Source organism: Vulpes vulpes, chromosome 8 (genome assembly GCF_048418805.1).
Source record: "Vulpes vulpes isolate BD-2025 chromosome 8, VulVul3, whole genome shotgun sequence".
Taxonomy (NCBI): Eukaryota; Metazoa; Chordata; class Mammalia; order Carnivora; family Canidae; genus Vulpes; species Vulpes vulpes.
The window spans coordinates 103,616,752-103,634,225 of NC_132787.1; the positions used below are offsets into that span (position 1 = coordinate 103,616,752).

The window sequence follows — 17,474 nt, forward strand, 5'->3', positions numbered from 1 at the left end:
TCCCTCTGCGTGTAACTGCGAGGGAGACCCCCCTCAACCTGGCTGACTGTCACCCGTGGGCTGTGTGAGGAGGGGTCAGGAGGGGGTCAGAAGACAGGAAACCAAATCCCCGGGTGCTCTCTGCCCTCCGCAGCCATGTCCTGACCACAGCCAGCTGCCCACCCGCCCAGAGCTGCAGGCCCCGGGACCGCTCACTGCGCCCAGCACCACGTGCACTTCCACAGCCTGAGCCTCCTCCGTCCCAAATATCTTCTCTTCTGAGACCCAATGGCCAGCTGCTCTCCGAAACCCGCAGAGACCGCACCCTACCCCTAAATCTGCCCCCACCTGAGACAAAATTACCTCTTCACCCACCTGTCACTTCATATGTGTGACTGTGCAGGGACAGCAAAGCAGCCCCTAATGCAACATCACCTGGCTTATGAGGACTGATGAACTCCCCGAGAGTAGGTCTGTCTGTAACGTGTCTTTCAATGCCCTGACTCAGAAACAAAGCCGGCTCTTGGTGATGACTGCAACAGGAAGACCGGCGATCCTGTTTCACGTGTGTCCATCCTGTCTGCTCCCAGACACCAAGCCTCCCTTAGGCAGAGACTGGGCGTTTTACCCCCATTTCCGTGTGATCTGGGTCCAGGGCTCAGGGAACACCTGCTGCCTTCTGTTGCTTTTCCCCCAGAGAAATCTGTGTCCACATCTCTCTGCCTTTGGATTCGACAAGAGCACCTCACCTCAGCCCCTCCCGTCTCAAGGGCACAGTGATCCCCTAAACCAACAGCTGCCTGGGAGCAGCCAGGGGACATGGCCAAGCATAGGCTGTCAAGGGGATAGAGTCCATGATCTTCTCCCAGGAACTCTGAGGTCCTGCCCAAACCTCTGATGTCCTGGACCCCCATCCAGAAACATAATTCCTCCCTAAGCAAGCCCAGTTCTTCAAAGATTCCCTTCTCTCTCCAGTTCTGGATAAAATAAAGATCTCTTTTCATTCTCTGCAAACTCAAAAGAAGCATCCAGATGTGCACTCTTTCGCACCTTGAGACTTACTGGATGCTTTCGAGGAGAGAGACGAAGATGCCGAATCATGGGAGCGGGACCTCTCCCTCTTCACCGGGCTCCTCTTCTCCGAGGTGGAGCCTGTTTCAAGACACACACACTGAAAATACCTCGTAAGCATCATCTCGTATGGCAGCCCAGCACTTTATAGTTTGCAAAGTGTGTTCACTTCTAGCATCCAACCATCCATCCATCCATCCATCCATCCATCCATCCATCCACCCAGCTACCACCCTGCAGGTGCCCACCTCTGACAGGGTCCCGAGGACAAAGAAGGGGTGGGGCGCAGGGGAGGCCAGGCAGGTACCCTGGGCTCATGGGGGCTCCTTCTCATGAGCCGCAGTTATGAGTGTAAGGAGTACAGGGAGAGGCCAGGGAGCCCAGAAGCCAGGCTCCCACCCAGCACAGAGAGGCAAGAGCAGGTGACTTCTTGGAAGGGGTGACCCAACCTGAGCCAGCAGAAGTTTCTAGGTGAAGCACAGAAGAGGGAGAATTGAAAGCCACAGGGAGAGCCTCTGTGTGGCCTAGAGGTGACAAGAGCAGAGCACAGCCAGGGACCCCCTATGAGCTGAGTGTGATCAACAGGATGGGGTACAGCATGGGGCGGGGGCTGGGGAGCTGAGAAGAATGAACAATGAGACTAGAGAGGTAGGTCATAAAGTGCCAGGAGTGCAGATTCAGCCCACAGGCAACAGGGAGACCGAGTCATCTTAGTGTCAGGGTCACATGCATGGTCACTACAGCACCAGCAGAGTCTGCCCAGGGGTCTTTAGTCTCCGTCTTACAGATGAGCAATCTGAGACCAGGACAGAAGGCATCACGTGTCCCAAGTCACAGAACTAGCAGGTGCAGTGGGAAGAGGAGCTGGGTCTTGGAACCTACACCACACCCCACAAATGCTTCACATTTTCATATAAACAGCTTTGTCTTTTTTTTTTTTTTTTGTGCTACTGACAATAGCTAGATGCTCTGCATGGCCCTGATTTGTGTGTCCTGTTAAAATATAGTGTTGGATTTTCATGTCTTCAAATGAAACTGGCCTTTTCTCCTAAATCTTGATAATAGACGTATCTTGTTGATTCACGCAGAGAAAATAAGTGAGTGAATCTTATACAGGGCGGTTATGCCACCAAGTCAAACAGAGCAGGATCCTGAGTTCTAAGAAACCTCAATTTTCCTTCCTATTATCTAAGAATTCTAGAACTAGGAAGAGCCAATCGGGATTTCATTTTCTCACACCACCAAAAAAGAGGGAAAGGAAAGCAAAATCTGAATTCAACAAGGGATGTGCCTTTTCCTGCAAAGACAGATCTAGAATGCACTCATAGTTGTTGGCCATCAGACGGGCCCCAGGGCCAGAGCACCTGCACAAGTGCAAGCTGCCCCCCTCACCTTCTGTCACCAGCTCCTCGTCCTCATTGTCCGTGCTGCTCAGCTTTTCCGCATCACTCTCCAAGGGCTCATTCCGAGCCCCCTTCTCCAAGGGGACTTCGTTGCTCACAAAGTAAGCGGCCAGGCCCAGCTCCTGCTCCAGCGCTGTTCTCACCAAGCAGGAGGAGTTTATTAGACGCAGGTCACAGTACCTCAGAGACCTAGAGGGGAAAAGAAGTTATTGAGTGTCTTCTGCAACAGAGGCACTGCTCCCAGCACTGCCGGGGGGGCGGGGGGCCTACTGATGTAGCCTTGACCTCCTCAAGATGATCCCGTTCCTAAATGGAACGGCCACCCCTCACACAGCTGGTGATCCTCACGGGGTGAAGCTGAGGGAGGCGTCAAGCCTCACCCCAGCTGGAGGACCTCCACCCACGGGGCCCAGCAACAGCCATCGCACCCCCCATGAGCTCAAATGGTGCCTGTCTGAGAATCAGGAAAAGCTGCCCAGACCTCAGACACATTTCACTGCCACAGGCTGGAAACCTATCACAATAGATGCGCAAATCCATGACAACTCTGCACGTAAAGACTCCACCTCAGACCATGAGAGACTCCTGACTCTGGGAAACGAACAAAGGGTGGTGGAAGGGGAGGCGGGCGGGGGGACAGGGTGACTGGGTGACGGGAGCTGAGGGGGGCACTGGATGGGATGAGCACTGGGTGTTATTCTATATGTTGGCAAATAGAACTCCAATAAAAAAATATACAAAAAAAAAAAAAAAAAAAAGACTCCACCTGCTACGGGGCACCGGAAGCCCGGCCGGCCCAGGCCCCATAGGCGCGGGCACAGGCAGCCAGCCCTTCGCAGACCCCAGGCCACGGCGCCCTCCTCACCTCGGCAGGGACTCCCCGTGAGGGTCCATCCCGCTGAAGATCAAGATGCACGGCAGGCCCTCCAGCTCCAGGTAGGTCTGAGGCCTCCACTCGGCGTCCTCTATTTTCTGCCACATCTGTGGAGAACCGAAAAGCAGCGAGGTGGCGAGAGAGCCCTTGCCCTCCGACTGGCCCAGCTCACAGGTCTCCGGTGTCCTCCTCCGGACGGCTCTTCACACCACAAACAAGCACGGCGTCAGCTCCCGCTGCACCCCAGCCGCCCGGCGCGGCACCCTCAGCGGACCTCGGGAGACAGTGCACACCCTCAGCAACGGAGCGGTTTTCTGGTGGCTGCGTGAGCGCGGGCCGGGCCCCCCTCCCAGCTCCTCCTACCCCACTCTGCCCTCAGTACTCCCTGCGACTCCCTCCCATCTCTGTGGACCAGTGCGAAGCTGTGGCCCAGGCACTGTGCTGGGGGGGGGCTGTCGGGGGGGTCCCTGCACCCCCCCACCTGGGGCAGGGGCCAGAGGACCCGCAGGGAGCACCACGCCAGCCCTGGTGGCAGGGAGGGGCGGCTGCCTGAAAGAGGAGAAGACGTGGAGTTGATTCTACAGGCCTTAAGCGTTGGCTAAACAAAGGCCGAGGAGAAAAGCACTCCCAGGAAGGATGAAAGGCACGCTGCAGCCCCCGAGATTTTAAAGATCAAGACAATGTGCTTTGGGGGGGCGACATTTATAAGTGATTTGGTACCGCAGGTGGGGCCGGGACACGCAAGGCTGCCAGAGGGGTGGCCGGGCGTGGAGGGGGCGTGATGGACAGCAACACTGTCACCACTCAGTCACCCCTCGGTAACCCCTTGGTCATGGCCCCCCCCAACTCTCCCAGGCACCTTTCACCCCGCCGGTCCCTGACCACGGCGCCCACCTTGAGCTGCTTCACGAAGTGCTTCCCGATGGTGATGCCGGAGCTGGGGTTGCCCAGGATGATCTCGAAGTGCTCCTCCAGGGCCAGGCGCGCCCGCACGTGGGCCAGCCGCTCGTAGGCCACAGCCGCCAGCGGCGAGCAGGGCACCCGCAGCAGGACCATGAGCCCGTGGCCGCAGGGGCACTGTTTGGGGGAGTTGATGAGGTTCTGGGTGATCTCCAGCGTCTCCACCGACGTGTAGTCCTTCATCTGCGAGAGGCCGCTCACGGCCATCATCGCGGCCGCATAGTGCTGCACGAGAACAAAGGTCCTGATCACCGCGCTGTGCAGGCGGGGGAACCTGCAACAAAGAGAGATGGAGCCGTGACCGGGCTGCTGCCAACCTCCGGGACGCCCGGAGCACACCAGGGGGAAGAGCGCCTTCGCCCAGCAAACAAGTGACCTAGCGCGGCCACCACATCGGGCACAGCAACTCCCAGACTGCAAACAAGTTGTGTTTCCTTTCGAGGCAGGTTGTTTCAAACCTGAAATGGAAGCCTCCTTAGAAGTCAAAACACTTCCAGCTAGGAAACAAGAGCATAGGTTTGCTGTTCCTCTGTGTTTTCCACAACCTGGTGCATAGTAGCTGCTCAATAAATATTTATTCAATGAACCAATAGGGGAGTGAATAAAGTAAGTGATTGTTTCTTCTATCCTCAGCTTAGTTTATGGTTCTTTCAGTTAGGAAATTTGCTCCCAGTTCCCCCTGAAGATAGAAGCACAAGCAATCAGCATGTATGTGTGACTATCACATTCCCCAGATTGAGGGTGACTATCCTGAAGGCGCGTCACAGCATTCAAGTACGATGAGTAATGAGAAATGTAACTAAATGTGATTTGACATATGAATTACAAATCAGAACATAGTCAAACCAAGAATCCCACTTTTGGCTTCAGAAGCTGTTATCTATCATAGGTTTCCACATGAAAGTAGTGACCCCCACCATGACCACACACACTGCTAGAGCTCTTCTGATTCACACGTCAGAAACAGACCCAGAGCCCCACCAGAAAAACCCAGCCCTCTAGGTCACTGTGATTCTCTGTAGGAATAGACAAATTGACATCCACTTTACATGCGATGCTCTTGTGGGTTTATTTAGCTGGAATGTGTCCCCTGACACAGTGGCTTTTTGGAGCAAAGATAAAGTAGTTTCTTGATCTACAGAGATCAGACCCTTACCATGGCCGTGCCACCCCAAGAGTTCTATCAGGGCAACCAATCCCCTTCCACAGAATTTCTGAGGTCTTCTCTTGTCAACTCTTTATTCTTGTCCTTAGCATTTCAACAAGGCCATGGGTTCTATAAACTGGAGAGCTGGCTTGGCAAATTTGCCATTACCAAGTTTCTGCTGTCTCAGGAAGGCATGAATGATCTGCAGATGCTGGCACACAGGGGACTCAGCAGCCCAAGGACTACTTTGCCCTGCCCTGGTGCATTGGCCAAATAGTGCCCAAGAAGAAAACAAGAGAGCAGGGTGGAAAATGCATGGTCTCTCCTGCCCTATAGGACCACCTCAGCTGCGGTGGCCCCTTGTCCCCCTGAGCAAGGTGGGATGAAGGGGCATGAAGAGGGGCAGGATGTCATTTAGGAGGAAGCATACTTTCTCCCCCTCTCTGACATGGTGGGAAGTGCCTGCATTCAACTCTCCTCAAAGGACAAGCAGCAAAAGGACAGGAACCACATTTATCCATCTGAAATGACCACATAAATCATATTGATCCATCTGAAATGACCAGAAAACTGGACAAATATATGAAATAAGAGTGTTTCCAGATATTGGGCATTGGGAAATGAAAGATGGTGACCCTTAGAAATGGAAATCAAATTAGGTGAGTCCTCAGCTTCTTCCTGGAAAAAGTTTCTGGAATGTGCTCAGGAAAGGGGAACCCAGGCAAAGCATCAATGGTCTCCCTGACTTGAGGGAAAGGCCCTGGAATCCGGGGAAATCAAGGCAGCAAGAGTTCACAGGAGAAAGTACCAGAGAGGAATAAGGTGCACAAATAGAGAACTCAGGAGAGCTACAGAGGGTCCCCCAGTTGTCAGCTGAGCAGTGATCAGTGCGTATAGGTGAAGAAACTACTCAAGGCCAAAAAAAGAACAATCCAAGAGAATTAAAGGGAACAATGTCTCAAGCTCACATAGGATTTAGAATAGCTTCTATTCCCATCAGCAGCATGGAAGACCTCAGAATTCATGGAATATTATAGAATATTTAGAGGGTTTTGCCTTAGTGGTGGGCAAAGGTAGCCCTGGACTAAATACTGCCCTGATCCTGCTGAACAAAGCTTAAAAGAAGACCTAAAAGGATTAAACTCTCAGACAATTTAACTGTATCAGAGCAAAGCTGAAGATTTATAGGAATACAAATACATCCAGCCAAAACAAGGTGAAATTCACAATGTCTGGAATCCTCTCAAAAATTACAGATATTGGGATCCCTGGGTGGCGCAGCGGTTTGGCGCCTGCCTTTGGCCCAGGGCGCGATCCTGGAGACCCGGGATCGAATCCCACGTCGGGCTCCCGGCGCATGGAGCCTGCTTCTCCCTCTGCCTGTGTCTCTGCCTCTCTCTTTCTCTCTGTATGACTATCATAAATAAATAAAATAAAAAAAAAATTACAGATATTTAAAGAAGAAAATATAATATAATAAAGGAGGAAGAAAAATCAATCAATAGAAAGTGACTCAGAAATGACATACATGATAGAATTAGTAGACAAGAACATTAAAACAATTATTATTATAACTATATTCCATACACTTAAGAAACTACAGTAAAGATTGAGAGTGTCAAGTAGAGATATAAAAAAGACTCAAATTCTAGAGATCAAAACTAAAAAAGCCGAAAGAGAGAAGATGATCTGGATCCTGAATTCTCATGGAACTACCATCTTGGTATTTGGACTTGCCCTGCCCTGTCAGCTACAATAGGTACATTCAGGGATAGATAGATGATCCATGATAGGTCAGCAGTCTTTTCTGGGAATTTTTCAAACTGCTTAAAACAATCAGTCCTCCTCTAGAAGCTGAAGACTGTGTAACTCAGCAACAACCAGGGGTGATATATTCATGGAAGAAGCAGTGTGCAATGAGATACAACACAGCCAACACAGAGAGACACAGAAGACCAGGTAACACAGTCTTGGGAGTGTGCAATACCTAACTTAAGCTGCTCCTGAAACAAGCTGCATCTCTGACATTCTGTGCCTTATTTATTCAACTTCTCCTTTTATTTCACAACTCAATACATTTCTCTCCTTTTCTTAAGGTAGTTCAAATTGAGATTCTATCACTTGCAAGAGTCCTGATTAATAAACAAATGCAAGTAACTGTTTATCATCAATTCATCAATGTACATTCATGCACGTGGTGCCTGAAGTTCTTTCTTCTTTTTTTAGAAGACAATTTCTTCTCTTAGGAGAAGAATTTCTTCTTATAAGACTCCTTTACTTTTATAAAAATATAAACAAACAAACTGGATGTGAAGAACGGTAGAAAAAAAGGTTAGTAAATGTGAAAACAGTAATAGAAATGATTTTAAATGAAACAAAGGGAAACAAAAAAATGACTATGGCATCAGAGAATTACAGGAACAACTTTGAACCATTTAATGTATGTGTGATTGGATTACTCTAAGAGAGAGGAGAATGTAGAAAAATATATTTGAAGAAATAATCACTGAAATTTTCCTCAAATGTAATGAAAATTCAATTAACTTAAGTACAAGAAAACTATACCAAGATTCTATAAGAGTACAAGTTTCTTAAGTACAAGAAACTATACCTATTCATATCTTAAATTACTTAAAACCAGTGACAAATTAAAAAAAAATTAAAGCAGCCCAGCCAGGGGATAGAAGGGGCTGTGAAGGGTGGGCACATTACAGCAAGAAACAGAGATGAGGATGACAGCAGATTTTGTTTGAAACAATGCAAGTCAGAGGACAGTAGAGCAACATCTTTAATGTATTCAAAGAAAAAAAACAACCTAAATTTTATACCCAGGTAAAGTATCTTTCAAAGATGAGTAAAAATAAGGACACACAAAAGCTTAAAGAATGTTATCACCAGCAGACCTTCCCTACAAATGTTGGGGAAAAGTCCTTCAGACAGGATAATGAAACCATATTAAACCACATGAAGAAATGAAAAGCACTGGAAATAGTAACTGTATGCATAGATATAAAAGGTGTTTTTAAAAATTACTATTATTTAAATAGCTCCTAAAGATAATTGACTAACTAAAGCAAAAGTAATTTATTGTGGAGTTTATAACATATATAAGTAAAAGGTATGAGCATAGAAGCACAAAGCCTAGAAGGTAAGAAATAGATATACAAAAGTAGATAGAAAAAGGGAGTCCACAGAGCAGATGAAACAAATAGAAAAACTGCAAGATGATAGATTTAAACACAACCACATCAATACTGACATTAAATATAAATGGTCTAAACACCCCAATTAAAAGTCAGAGACTGTCAGATGCAAAAAACAAGCCCCAACTATAAGCTGCCTATATGAAAACAACTTTAAATATAAAGACACAAGTAAATTAAAGGTAAGATAAAAAATTATGAACTATGCTAACCCTACTCAAATGAAAGCTGGAATAGCTATATTAATATCAGAAAAAGTAGATTTTAGAACAAAGAATAATATTTTGGGGGTCATTTTATAACGATAAAGGAGTCAATTCATCAAGAAACATTTCACCAAAGATAACATACAAATGACAAATAAGTACATGAAAAAATGCCCAACATCATCAGCCATTGGAGAAATGAATGAACTGTTGGCACATATTGTATAACTTCATTTATATAAGACACTAGAAAATGTAAATAGTCTATAGTGAGAAAGGGAAAGGACGGAATAATTACCAAGGGGTAAGAAGGAACTCTTATTTATTATCTTAATTGCAGTGAAGGTTTTGCCAGTGTTTACATATGTCAAAACTCACCAAATTGAACACTTAAATATCTGTAGTTTACTGTATGTCAGTTATTCCTCACTAAAGCTATTGTTTAAAAAGAAAAGAAAAAAAGAACCACTATGTGGAAGGTAGTGGGGAAGCAGCCCATCTCCAAACAGCATGTACAGGGAGAACGTGCCTGCCCCTAAGCCTTCATGGTTGATCCTACAGGAAGGAAGCTTCACAGAAAACATATTGGAATAAAAGTGGAAGTTGTGAAATGCCTAAATCTCTTAGGTACCAGCAAGTTTGTGTCAGATCTGTGGTCTTACAAGTGGGTTTCCCAGCCATATACTGGTGTCTGTGTGCAACACAGGGCAAATCAGCAGGCTGACCATGCACATAGTGACAAGGGGCAGGAACCAATGTGTTCTTACCTTTAGTGACTTCTGTCCAAGTTGCCTATGTCAAAAAAGATTTCCAGACAGATGATTCCTAGGAAAGGCAGCATGGCATGGTGGAAAGAATATTAAACCTGGCTATAATCCAGGTTGCCACCAATAGGATGTGTGACCTTGGGCAAATCACTTCCCCTCTCTGGGCCTCATTTCCCACAAATACAAAATGGGGTGGGGTGGCTGGCTTAAATGATTCCCAGGCGATCCTATGATTCTCCATAACTCATATTCCAGAGTTTTATTATTTACTTCTCACTCGGTAAAATGTGAATTTTAATCTCTGTGCCACACTTCCGGTTCAGCAGAGGGAGAGAGAGGCAAGAAAGGAAAAGGACAGTGGTGAGGATGACGATGACAGTTGACAGTCATGGTGACAGTAATAGTGATGGTAATAGCAGCGATGCAATGGTGGTGAGGTGGATCATGATGCTGATGATGGGACAGTGACAGTGGTGCAGATGGTGGTGACAGTGACGGTGATAATGGTCTTGGTAATAATGGTGGTGACAGTAATGATGGTGATGATGGTTGTGACAGTGACAAGTGACTGTGATAATGGGATGTGACAGTAACCATGGTGCCAATGGTGGTGCTGACGGTGGTAATGGTGGTGACAGTGATGGTGACAAAGCATGATGGTGCTGGCTGCAGCTAACATGGGCATGTAATGTACACCAGGTATGCTCTTTTTTTTTCACCAGGTATGCTCTTAATGTTTTTCATGTATTAATTCATTTAACCCTCATAACATCCCCGTGTGGCAGGCATTATTACCCTAGGTAATAGGTTGAGAAATGTTCCTAAAGACTCACAGCCAATGAGCGACAGACTCAGGACTCGAACTAACCCAGGAAGCATGATTCTGAAGCCTGAGTTCCCAGCATACAACCGTCCCTGAGGCTGCACACGTTCTTGTTCCATAAAGCTCTCATAAGAAGCCACTAGAAAAGTAGATTTGTTCACAAGTGAGGGTACAGAAGTTCAGACAGGTTCAGTGATTTGCCAAAGGTTAAAACTAATGTTTTACTAAGTATAAACCTAGGACATACGTACGGTCTTGTGGTCAGTCTGGCCTTCTACTAACCATGAGACCTTGCTCTGTATGGCTTAGTGGCTCTACTATTTTGGGGCCAAGTAACAAAGATTTGGTCTGGCTTCACCACAACCCCTCCATGGGACCTAAGGCAGGTGACCCAACTTAAGTCTGCTCCTTCCTCTGACACACAGGGATAACAGAACCTATTTCACTGTGCTGCTGTGACGATATTTTATGCAATAAACGTAGAGTACTGGACCCAAAGTTACAGCTCACTAAGCACCCAACATAAGGAGCTGCATGAGGAGAGTAGGGCAGAGAGGCAGAGGCAGGACTCCTGCCCTTAGCAAGTTTATGAGCGCGTAGCTGCCCGTGTGTGAGGTGGAGAACAGATTAAGTCCATCAGCATCACAGCACTGAAAGGGATTTAGTTTCTCAGAGGGCATTCTGGGGAAAACCGATCCCATGACACACAATGGAGACATCGCACATTCTAGCCCCCTCCTCAGGACTTACAGTATGCAGGGCACCTGAACGCCCGGAGAACTCCCATGGAAAAGAAAACCTTAAATGTAAGGTTTCTCTAACACATTTGACCATGGGACCCCTTTTGGCATAAGAGCTATTTGCATCTGGCCAAAGCAGTCCAGCTTGGAACACAGCTTGAGAAGCACACGTCTAATTGAATCCCTTTGTTGCCACATGAGAAGGGGGCGCCCTGAGGGACAGTGGTAGAGCCCAGCTCAACACCGACAATTAGCAGCAGAACCACTCATTTTGTTTTGCAGTAGCCAGTCTATAAAACTCGGGCTGGCTTTATGACGTATAAACTGGGTGGATGTTGGCAACCACTTAACCTCCCTGAGCCTCGGTTTCCTAATCTGAGACATGACAGCTTTAAAATCTGCCAGAAATCAGCCATGACACAGGTCAAAGGGCAAGCTGTAGAGTCAGGCTGACTCTGGGTTCACAGCCAGTTCTATCACTTGCCAGATGTGTGGCCCAGAAAAGTCATAGGGGTCTGAGCCTCAGTTTACTTGCAAAATGGAGATAACAGCAGCAACTGGCTAAGACAGATGGTGAGGCTCTTGGAACAGCAAAGAGCACAAAGTAAGCACTCAACACAGGATACGCACAGGCATGAACGATGTAGCCAACTATGATTGTCACTATCATTTCCTTTAAATCTTTTGGTGTCTTACCTCCTCCCATTTTCTTGGCTTCCCTGAGTCTCAAACGCATCGTCCCCCATTCCAAAATATTACCGCCCATTCTCATCTCTAAAATGTTCTAGAACAACAGGACAATAGAGATCACTGGCCCCGCAGGCAGGACAAGAAATAAACCAGGATCCCTCTAATGGAGGGACTAAGTCACCCAGGAAAGGAGGAAGTTGGCCCCCTTTCTGGAAGCCTCCGGCTGCACATGCTTCAGCTTACACTTGACTCCTGAGCATTTTTAGTAACTTCCAACAGAGACGTGTACCTTTTTCCTAATGCTGTGACCATGGCCTCAAAGGAGCTGTCATATCTGAGCAAAGGGAGGCTGTGTCCAGAAAGGGTGGACTCAATGAACTCTGACAGGCCGAAGTACTTCTTATTCTCAGGATATAAGTCCACCCCCTAAAACAGAAAAGAACATCAGTCACACAAACACTGCATTTGTGGGGATAGAGAGATTCACATGCTGGGCACGGAGACGGCCAGTACAGGCATCTTGATCTAAATTGTGCTGACTTGGAGCCCCCCGATGACTCAGTCACTTAAGCGCTGGAATCTTGATTTTGGCTCAGGTCATGATCACAGGGTTGAGAGATCGAGCCCCGTGTCAGGCTCCATGCTCATCATGGAATCTGCTTGAGATTCTCTCTCTCCCTCTCCCTCTGCCCTTCATCCTGCTCATGTGCATGTACACACACATGCTCTCTGTAATAAATAAATAGAACCTTGTAAAAAAGTAATAAGTTGTGCTGATTCTGCAGTTTTATACATTACTTCCCTCTGCAGACCCAGAGCACAGAGCACTCTATACTTAGAGGATGACACATCCCTATCAGTCAAGAGACTTTTCCATTCATTTGACCCCTAGTATCTATGCCAAGAAGAAAATCAGCCTAGTTTTTTAAACCCACAATTTTCTTGGTTAAAAAACTGCTTCTTTCCAACAATTTTAAGCTAGTTTTAGGAATAGGCCTATCAACCATCTTGCATTCAGTTTGCTTAATTATTAAAATCAGCAGGAAAAAAGGCATTTATCTCATCAATTCCACTCCCATCGACCTAACATTCCTCCCAAACTAACACCAGAGCTTCTCAAATGTGAGAACACAGTACAGCTGGAGTTCATATGATAAAGAACTCAGAACAGTGCCTCCCTAGCTCACGGAAGTGCTACAGAAGCACCTGCTATTATTACCACCACTGATTCTAAATCTGTTGGACCAAAGCCAAGCATCAGTACCTTTATAAGTTCCTCAGATGACTCTGGGACACTCCAAAGTCATCTAGAATTTGAGGTTTACCTGTTACTTGCATAATTAACTAGCATCCAACTGCCCAGAATTCTCAAACTCTTCTCAGAATTCTCAAATTATCAGTTGTAGCCTTCTGTTTGGATGAGGAAGAGGCAGGGGGTAAACTAACACCTCACCAGGTTTTACAGATGTGTGTTCCATTTGAGGAAGGAGATTTTGAGCCTGGCAGCATAAGGCTGTGGGGATAGGAAAAGGAGGAAAAAGCTTCTAGACCAAACAGTACAGGGCCTAGGATGGGGAGGCTACCTAATGTTCTGTAAGAAAGTTTCTAAAGACCAGGAAGGGTTTAAATCTAACTCTGGGTCACATCAAAGCTCCAAAACACTTGGGACCCATCTGACTCCCAGCTACACTAGTTAATCAAGATTTTTCCTGAACAGAATATCTCCCGACTCAAGGGTCAAGGGTCACGGCGACACCAGGCCCAGCAGCTGGGTGGTACTCACATGACTGTAGGAGGCAGGCCAGTGGATCTCGTTGTAAGGGCTGATGAGGGTATGCTGTGTCTGCAGCGCGTAAGGGAAGGAAGTCACGTGGAGTGTCACGATGTTGGGGGCCTCCTTCACCTCCCTGCAATTGAGCAATCTATCCACCAATCCCACAGCCGGGTCACTTTGGGAATAGAGATTATGAACAGCACTACTGAGGGAAGAAAGTGGGGAGAAGACACAGTGAGTGGAACAACTAACATGGCTCTGTAATTTTACAAGGATTGAGCAGTTGAACACAGGTATAACCAGCCCTGCCCCCAAATTTGCAAGTAATGAACACATGGCTCCGCCCATTAGGAAAATTAAAAAAAAAAAAAATGAGCACACTGCAGGCACCTGTCAGGGACTCCTTGGATACTCATTGCTTATTAAAAACCTAGCTGGGTGTCTGGGTGGCTCAGACGGTTAAGCATCTGCCTTCAGCTCAGGTCATGATCTCAGGGTCCTGAGATCGAGCCCCGCTCTGTGTATTGGTGGGGGTCCCTGCTCAGCGAGCGGAGAGCCTGTTTCTCCCTTTCCTCCCTGCTCATGCTCTCTCTCACTACGTCTCTCTCTCAAATAAATAAATAAAATCTTTTTTTAAAAAAACCAAAAACCTAGCCAGGGGAGTGGTATTTACGGAGGATTGCCTGTGGGATACACAAGCTGCCCACTCCTCTAGAGCAGTGATTCTCACCCAGGAGTGCCCCTTTGGTCCCATCTGATTGTGTACTTGTTTCCCTAAATCCTTTCCCCTAAATTCTCCTCCAGACCTGAAACGATCCACAGAGGATATAAATGGTTACTTTCTACAGTAAATTTAAAGGTATAGGACTGGGCAGGGGTAGCATTTTGTATGAGGGGTTTGGGACACAAGCACAGCTCAGCCATTCCCCATGGGCCACGGCCTCAGCCCTCTCTTCAAGCCACGCAGCAGAACAGAAAGACGGGATGCTTAACCTTTTGGATGGCAGGTAGCTAGCCTGAGAAATCTACCCCTCAAACGAATATCCACAAGATAGCTCTTTATAGAATTCAGGATGATCAAATACCTCCAAGCTCATGCAGGGACCCTATATTGTATGCCCTTCATAGAGGTGATCTCGGAGGTTCTGGCCAGCCCTACGCTTCTGAATCTCTGCTATATCAAAGCCTTCCCCTGGGGCCTGACTCAGGATCTTTCCTCCCTCCTAACCCAGTCAGCGGCAATGTCTAAATGCACAATCCTCCCACCAGTCTATGGAGATGATGGATCCTAGGAAATATGGAATTCCACCAGACTCCAAGCTTGACCCCATCTAAAATTCATCCAGATTTACACTCTTTTGGAGTCCATAAAATCACCCCTAAAGCCGGGTGGCACCAGCTGTGACCCATGGCACTGGAGCCAATGGGGCCTCCATCAGGAAGGGAGCCGTTCCAGTCAGGATCCCCACCCTGTACCAGGGGGCACCTTGTTACTAAGTAGGGCACAGAAAAAGGGGCCCTAGTACTAGGCCAGCTCTGCCACTAACCCCATGCCCCCACCCCAGCCCTGGGACACTGAGCCTTAGTTTCCATGATGGGACCTTTTAGAGGCTCTACCGGACGTCCCTGAGACCATCTCCAGATCTAAGGTTCTGGAATGCATCCACAGCATCCGCTTCCAAATGCCAAAACCCCAACATCATTTATCTTTTCAAGGCTTGAATCCCCAGGCCTGAGTGTCATCCACATATTAATCAAAGAAGGAAGCCATCAATCCTGCCAGATGCCAAAATCACTCTCACCTCACGAGATCCCAATGGGCGTGATCGTGGATTAGAACAAAGAGCGTATGTGGATTCTGAAAGGAGTTTTGTAGAAAGGACTTAAATTTTGTCTGAGCTTCAGCATCAAGCTTCAAAACATACTGTTCAACCCTCTGCTTCGTCATGTGCTCCTTTTCCAAGCCAAGCTCCAATAAAACCCCTGTAACATGGTAAAGATACATCACAAGTGATATATGACAAATAAAACCCTTGTCATGAGCTTTCATTCACTCGACAGACACCTAGTGAGCATGTCCTGTCTGGCCAGCACTCTGGCAGGCCCCGGGGTTACAGGGATGTGTGAGACATGGGGAGGGTGGGCGTGTGTCAGGGCAGCTGACCTCATGCAAACCACGTCACACATGCATCCGTGCAGGAGCTGGGCCAAGAGGTGGGGGGCCTGTTTCATAGCATGCTTTGTGCACAGCGGCCCACCCAGGGGCACAGCAAAGCTGGCTTCATGAGGCCAGTGGTGCCAGGCTCAGGGTGCTGAGGGGAAGGGGAAGGTCCCCCCTCCACCCCCCACCATCCCCAGCAAAATAATCTCCCAGCCTGAAGGCCATGAGCTTTAGGTTACAGTACTCTAGAATAAATCCTGAGTTAAGACATTGACTTTTCGTGTATTTCATATTTCATCCCCTTGAAAACAGGGAAAATCACAAACTGAAGCTTGGTATCAATATATTGGTTTCTGATATGAGTGGGACAGAGTGGAAATTCAAGTCATGGTTCTAGCTTTAGTGGATTATACACTCTTGGGCAATATGCTATCACTGAGCATCTGTTTCATGATCTATAAAATGGGGGTATGAATACTTGCCCTACCTACTTTAGAGGCAAAGCCTGGTATTTCTATTCCAAATCTGAATTTAAAAGAATCAGAGGCTTCTCCGTGCAGATGTCACAACTTGCCCCCCAAATGCTCCGTACCTGAATGCCAGACATGGAACAGGGTCTGCTGATAGGTCACTTCTGAGGGTGGAATACAAATCAGAAAGTCCACCTTCTCGAAGGATCCTAAGTCCAAATTTTGGGTACTGGAATCCGCAATGGAACACACGTGGGAGAGGAGCTTCTGAGCCACGGCCAGCTGGAAGGGCCGGATGTGGTGAGGCTCCAGATTGTAACCTGGAAGCAGAGCCCCCATAAAGGTGAGACGCCCCCAAGAGCAGACAGCCAAGAGCCTGGACCTCTGCTGGGGAATCAGGCAGTGGGCCCCCCAACGAGAGCACAAAGTAACCAAAGGGGGATGATGCCAACGTGTATCGAGTGCCCACTCTGGGCTGTGTATGCTTCACACTTTTGGGAATTTCAGAATAAAAGGATGAACAGTGCTCAAGAAGCACAGAGGCAGCGATCTACTCTCCCTGAAGGGGACAGACATAGCTTTCCAGGGAAGCGGACCCTGAGAACTGGACTTTGGAAGAGGCTGCAAGTTCTCTGGAGGGGAGGGAGACCATCAGAGCTCTTCTAGAATGCTTTTGGAATAAACTATTTCCACAATGCGTTGATACACTGGAAATTAACACAGAGAAATGTACCTTCTCAGGAAAAATGTATGTACAGGCATACATTTCAGGGTAGGATGAGACCACTAGTGTTAAGGACTAAAATAAAAATGATATATTTGTCCACTCTGATGCTAACAAAGGAGATGCCCTGCCTTCTGGATGTGCCTCTAACATTGCTTCCTCATAGGCCTCCCCTGGTGCCCCCTGGACACTGACTGTCTCACCAGCCCAGGCCCTGGCCCCTGGCTCCCTGGCATCACTCACTTGTGCATGCCGGTGCTCCGCCGACATCCAGGGATGCTGATTTGGTCACAGAGGAGGCAGTAAGTGAAGATGGAATATGGCCTTGATTTTCCTGATGAAATTTGTCCAGTAAAATGTCAATGTCACCCTCTGCCCAAAATAGAGAGAACAGAAATGGGTTTTTCCATCCCAGTGAAATTAAGCAAACATCCACACGACACGTACTATGTATGAGGCACTGTCCCAGGCCCGGGGGTAAT

General features: G+C 47.6%; 1 protein-coding gene across 10 annotated transcripts in view; it reads right to left on the bottom strand.

Annotated features, from left to right (window-relative positions):
- The window catches only part of GREB1 (growth regulating estrogen receptor binding 1), an 88,565-nt gene that overhangs the window by 24,293 nt on the left and 46,798 nt on the right, over nucleotides 1-17,474 (bottom strand). For 3 of the 10 annotated variants that reach the window (XR_012003233.1, XM_026009092.2, XM_072767708.1), the window contains 9 exons: nucleotides 17,236-17,364; nucleotides 16,391-16,588; nucleotides 15,440-15,620; nucleotides 13,647-13,842; nucleotides 12,153-12,289; nucleotides 4,222-4,561; nucleotides 3,319-3,434; nucleotides 2,443-2,642; nucleotides 1,042-1,131 (listed from right to left, as the gene is read on the bottom strand). Coding sequence is in view for 9 of the 10 variants with exons in the window: in XM_026009092.2 (XP_025864877.2) it covers nucleotides 1,042-1,131; nucleotides 2,443-2,642; nucleotides 3,319-3,434; nucleotides 4,222-4,561; nucleotides 12,153-12,289; nucleotides 13,647-13,842; nucleotides 15,440-15,620; nucleotides 16,391-16,588; nucleotides 17,236-17,364 (1,587 nt within the window). In the remaining variant the exon portion in view is untranslated. Of the gene's footprint in view, nucleotides 1-1,029; nucleotides 1,132-2,442; nucleotides 2,643-3,318; nucleotides 3,435-4,221; nucleotides 4,562-12,152; nucleotides 12,290-13,646; nucleotides 13,843-15,439; nucleotides 15,621-16,390; nucleotides 16,589-17,235; nucleotides 17,365-17,474 lie in introns of all 10 variants that reach the window. The other 7 variants (XM_072767706.1, XM_072767710.1, XM_072767707.1 and 4 more) reach the window with 3 other exon arrangements.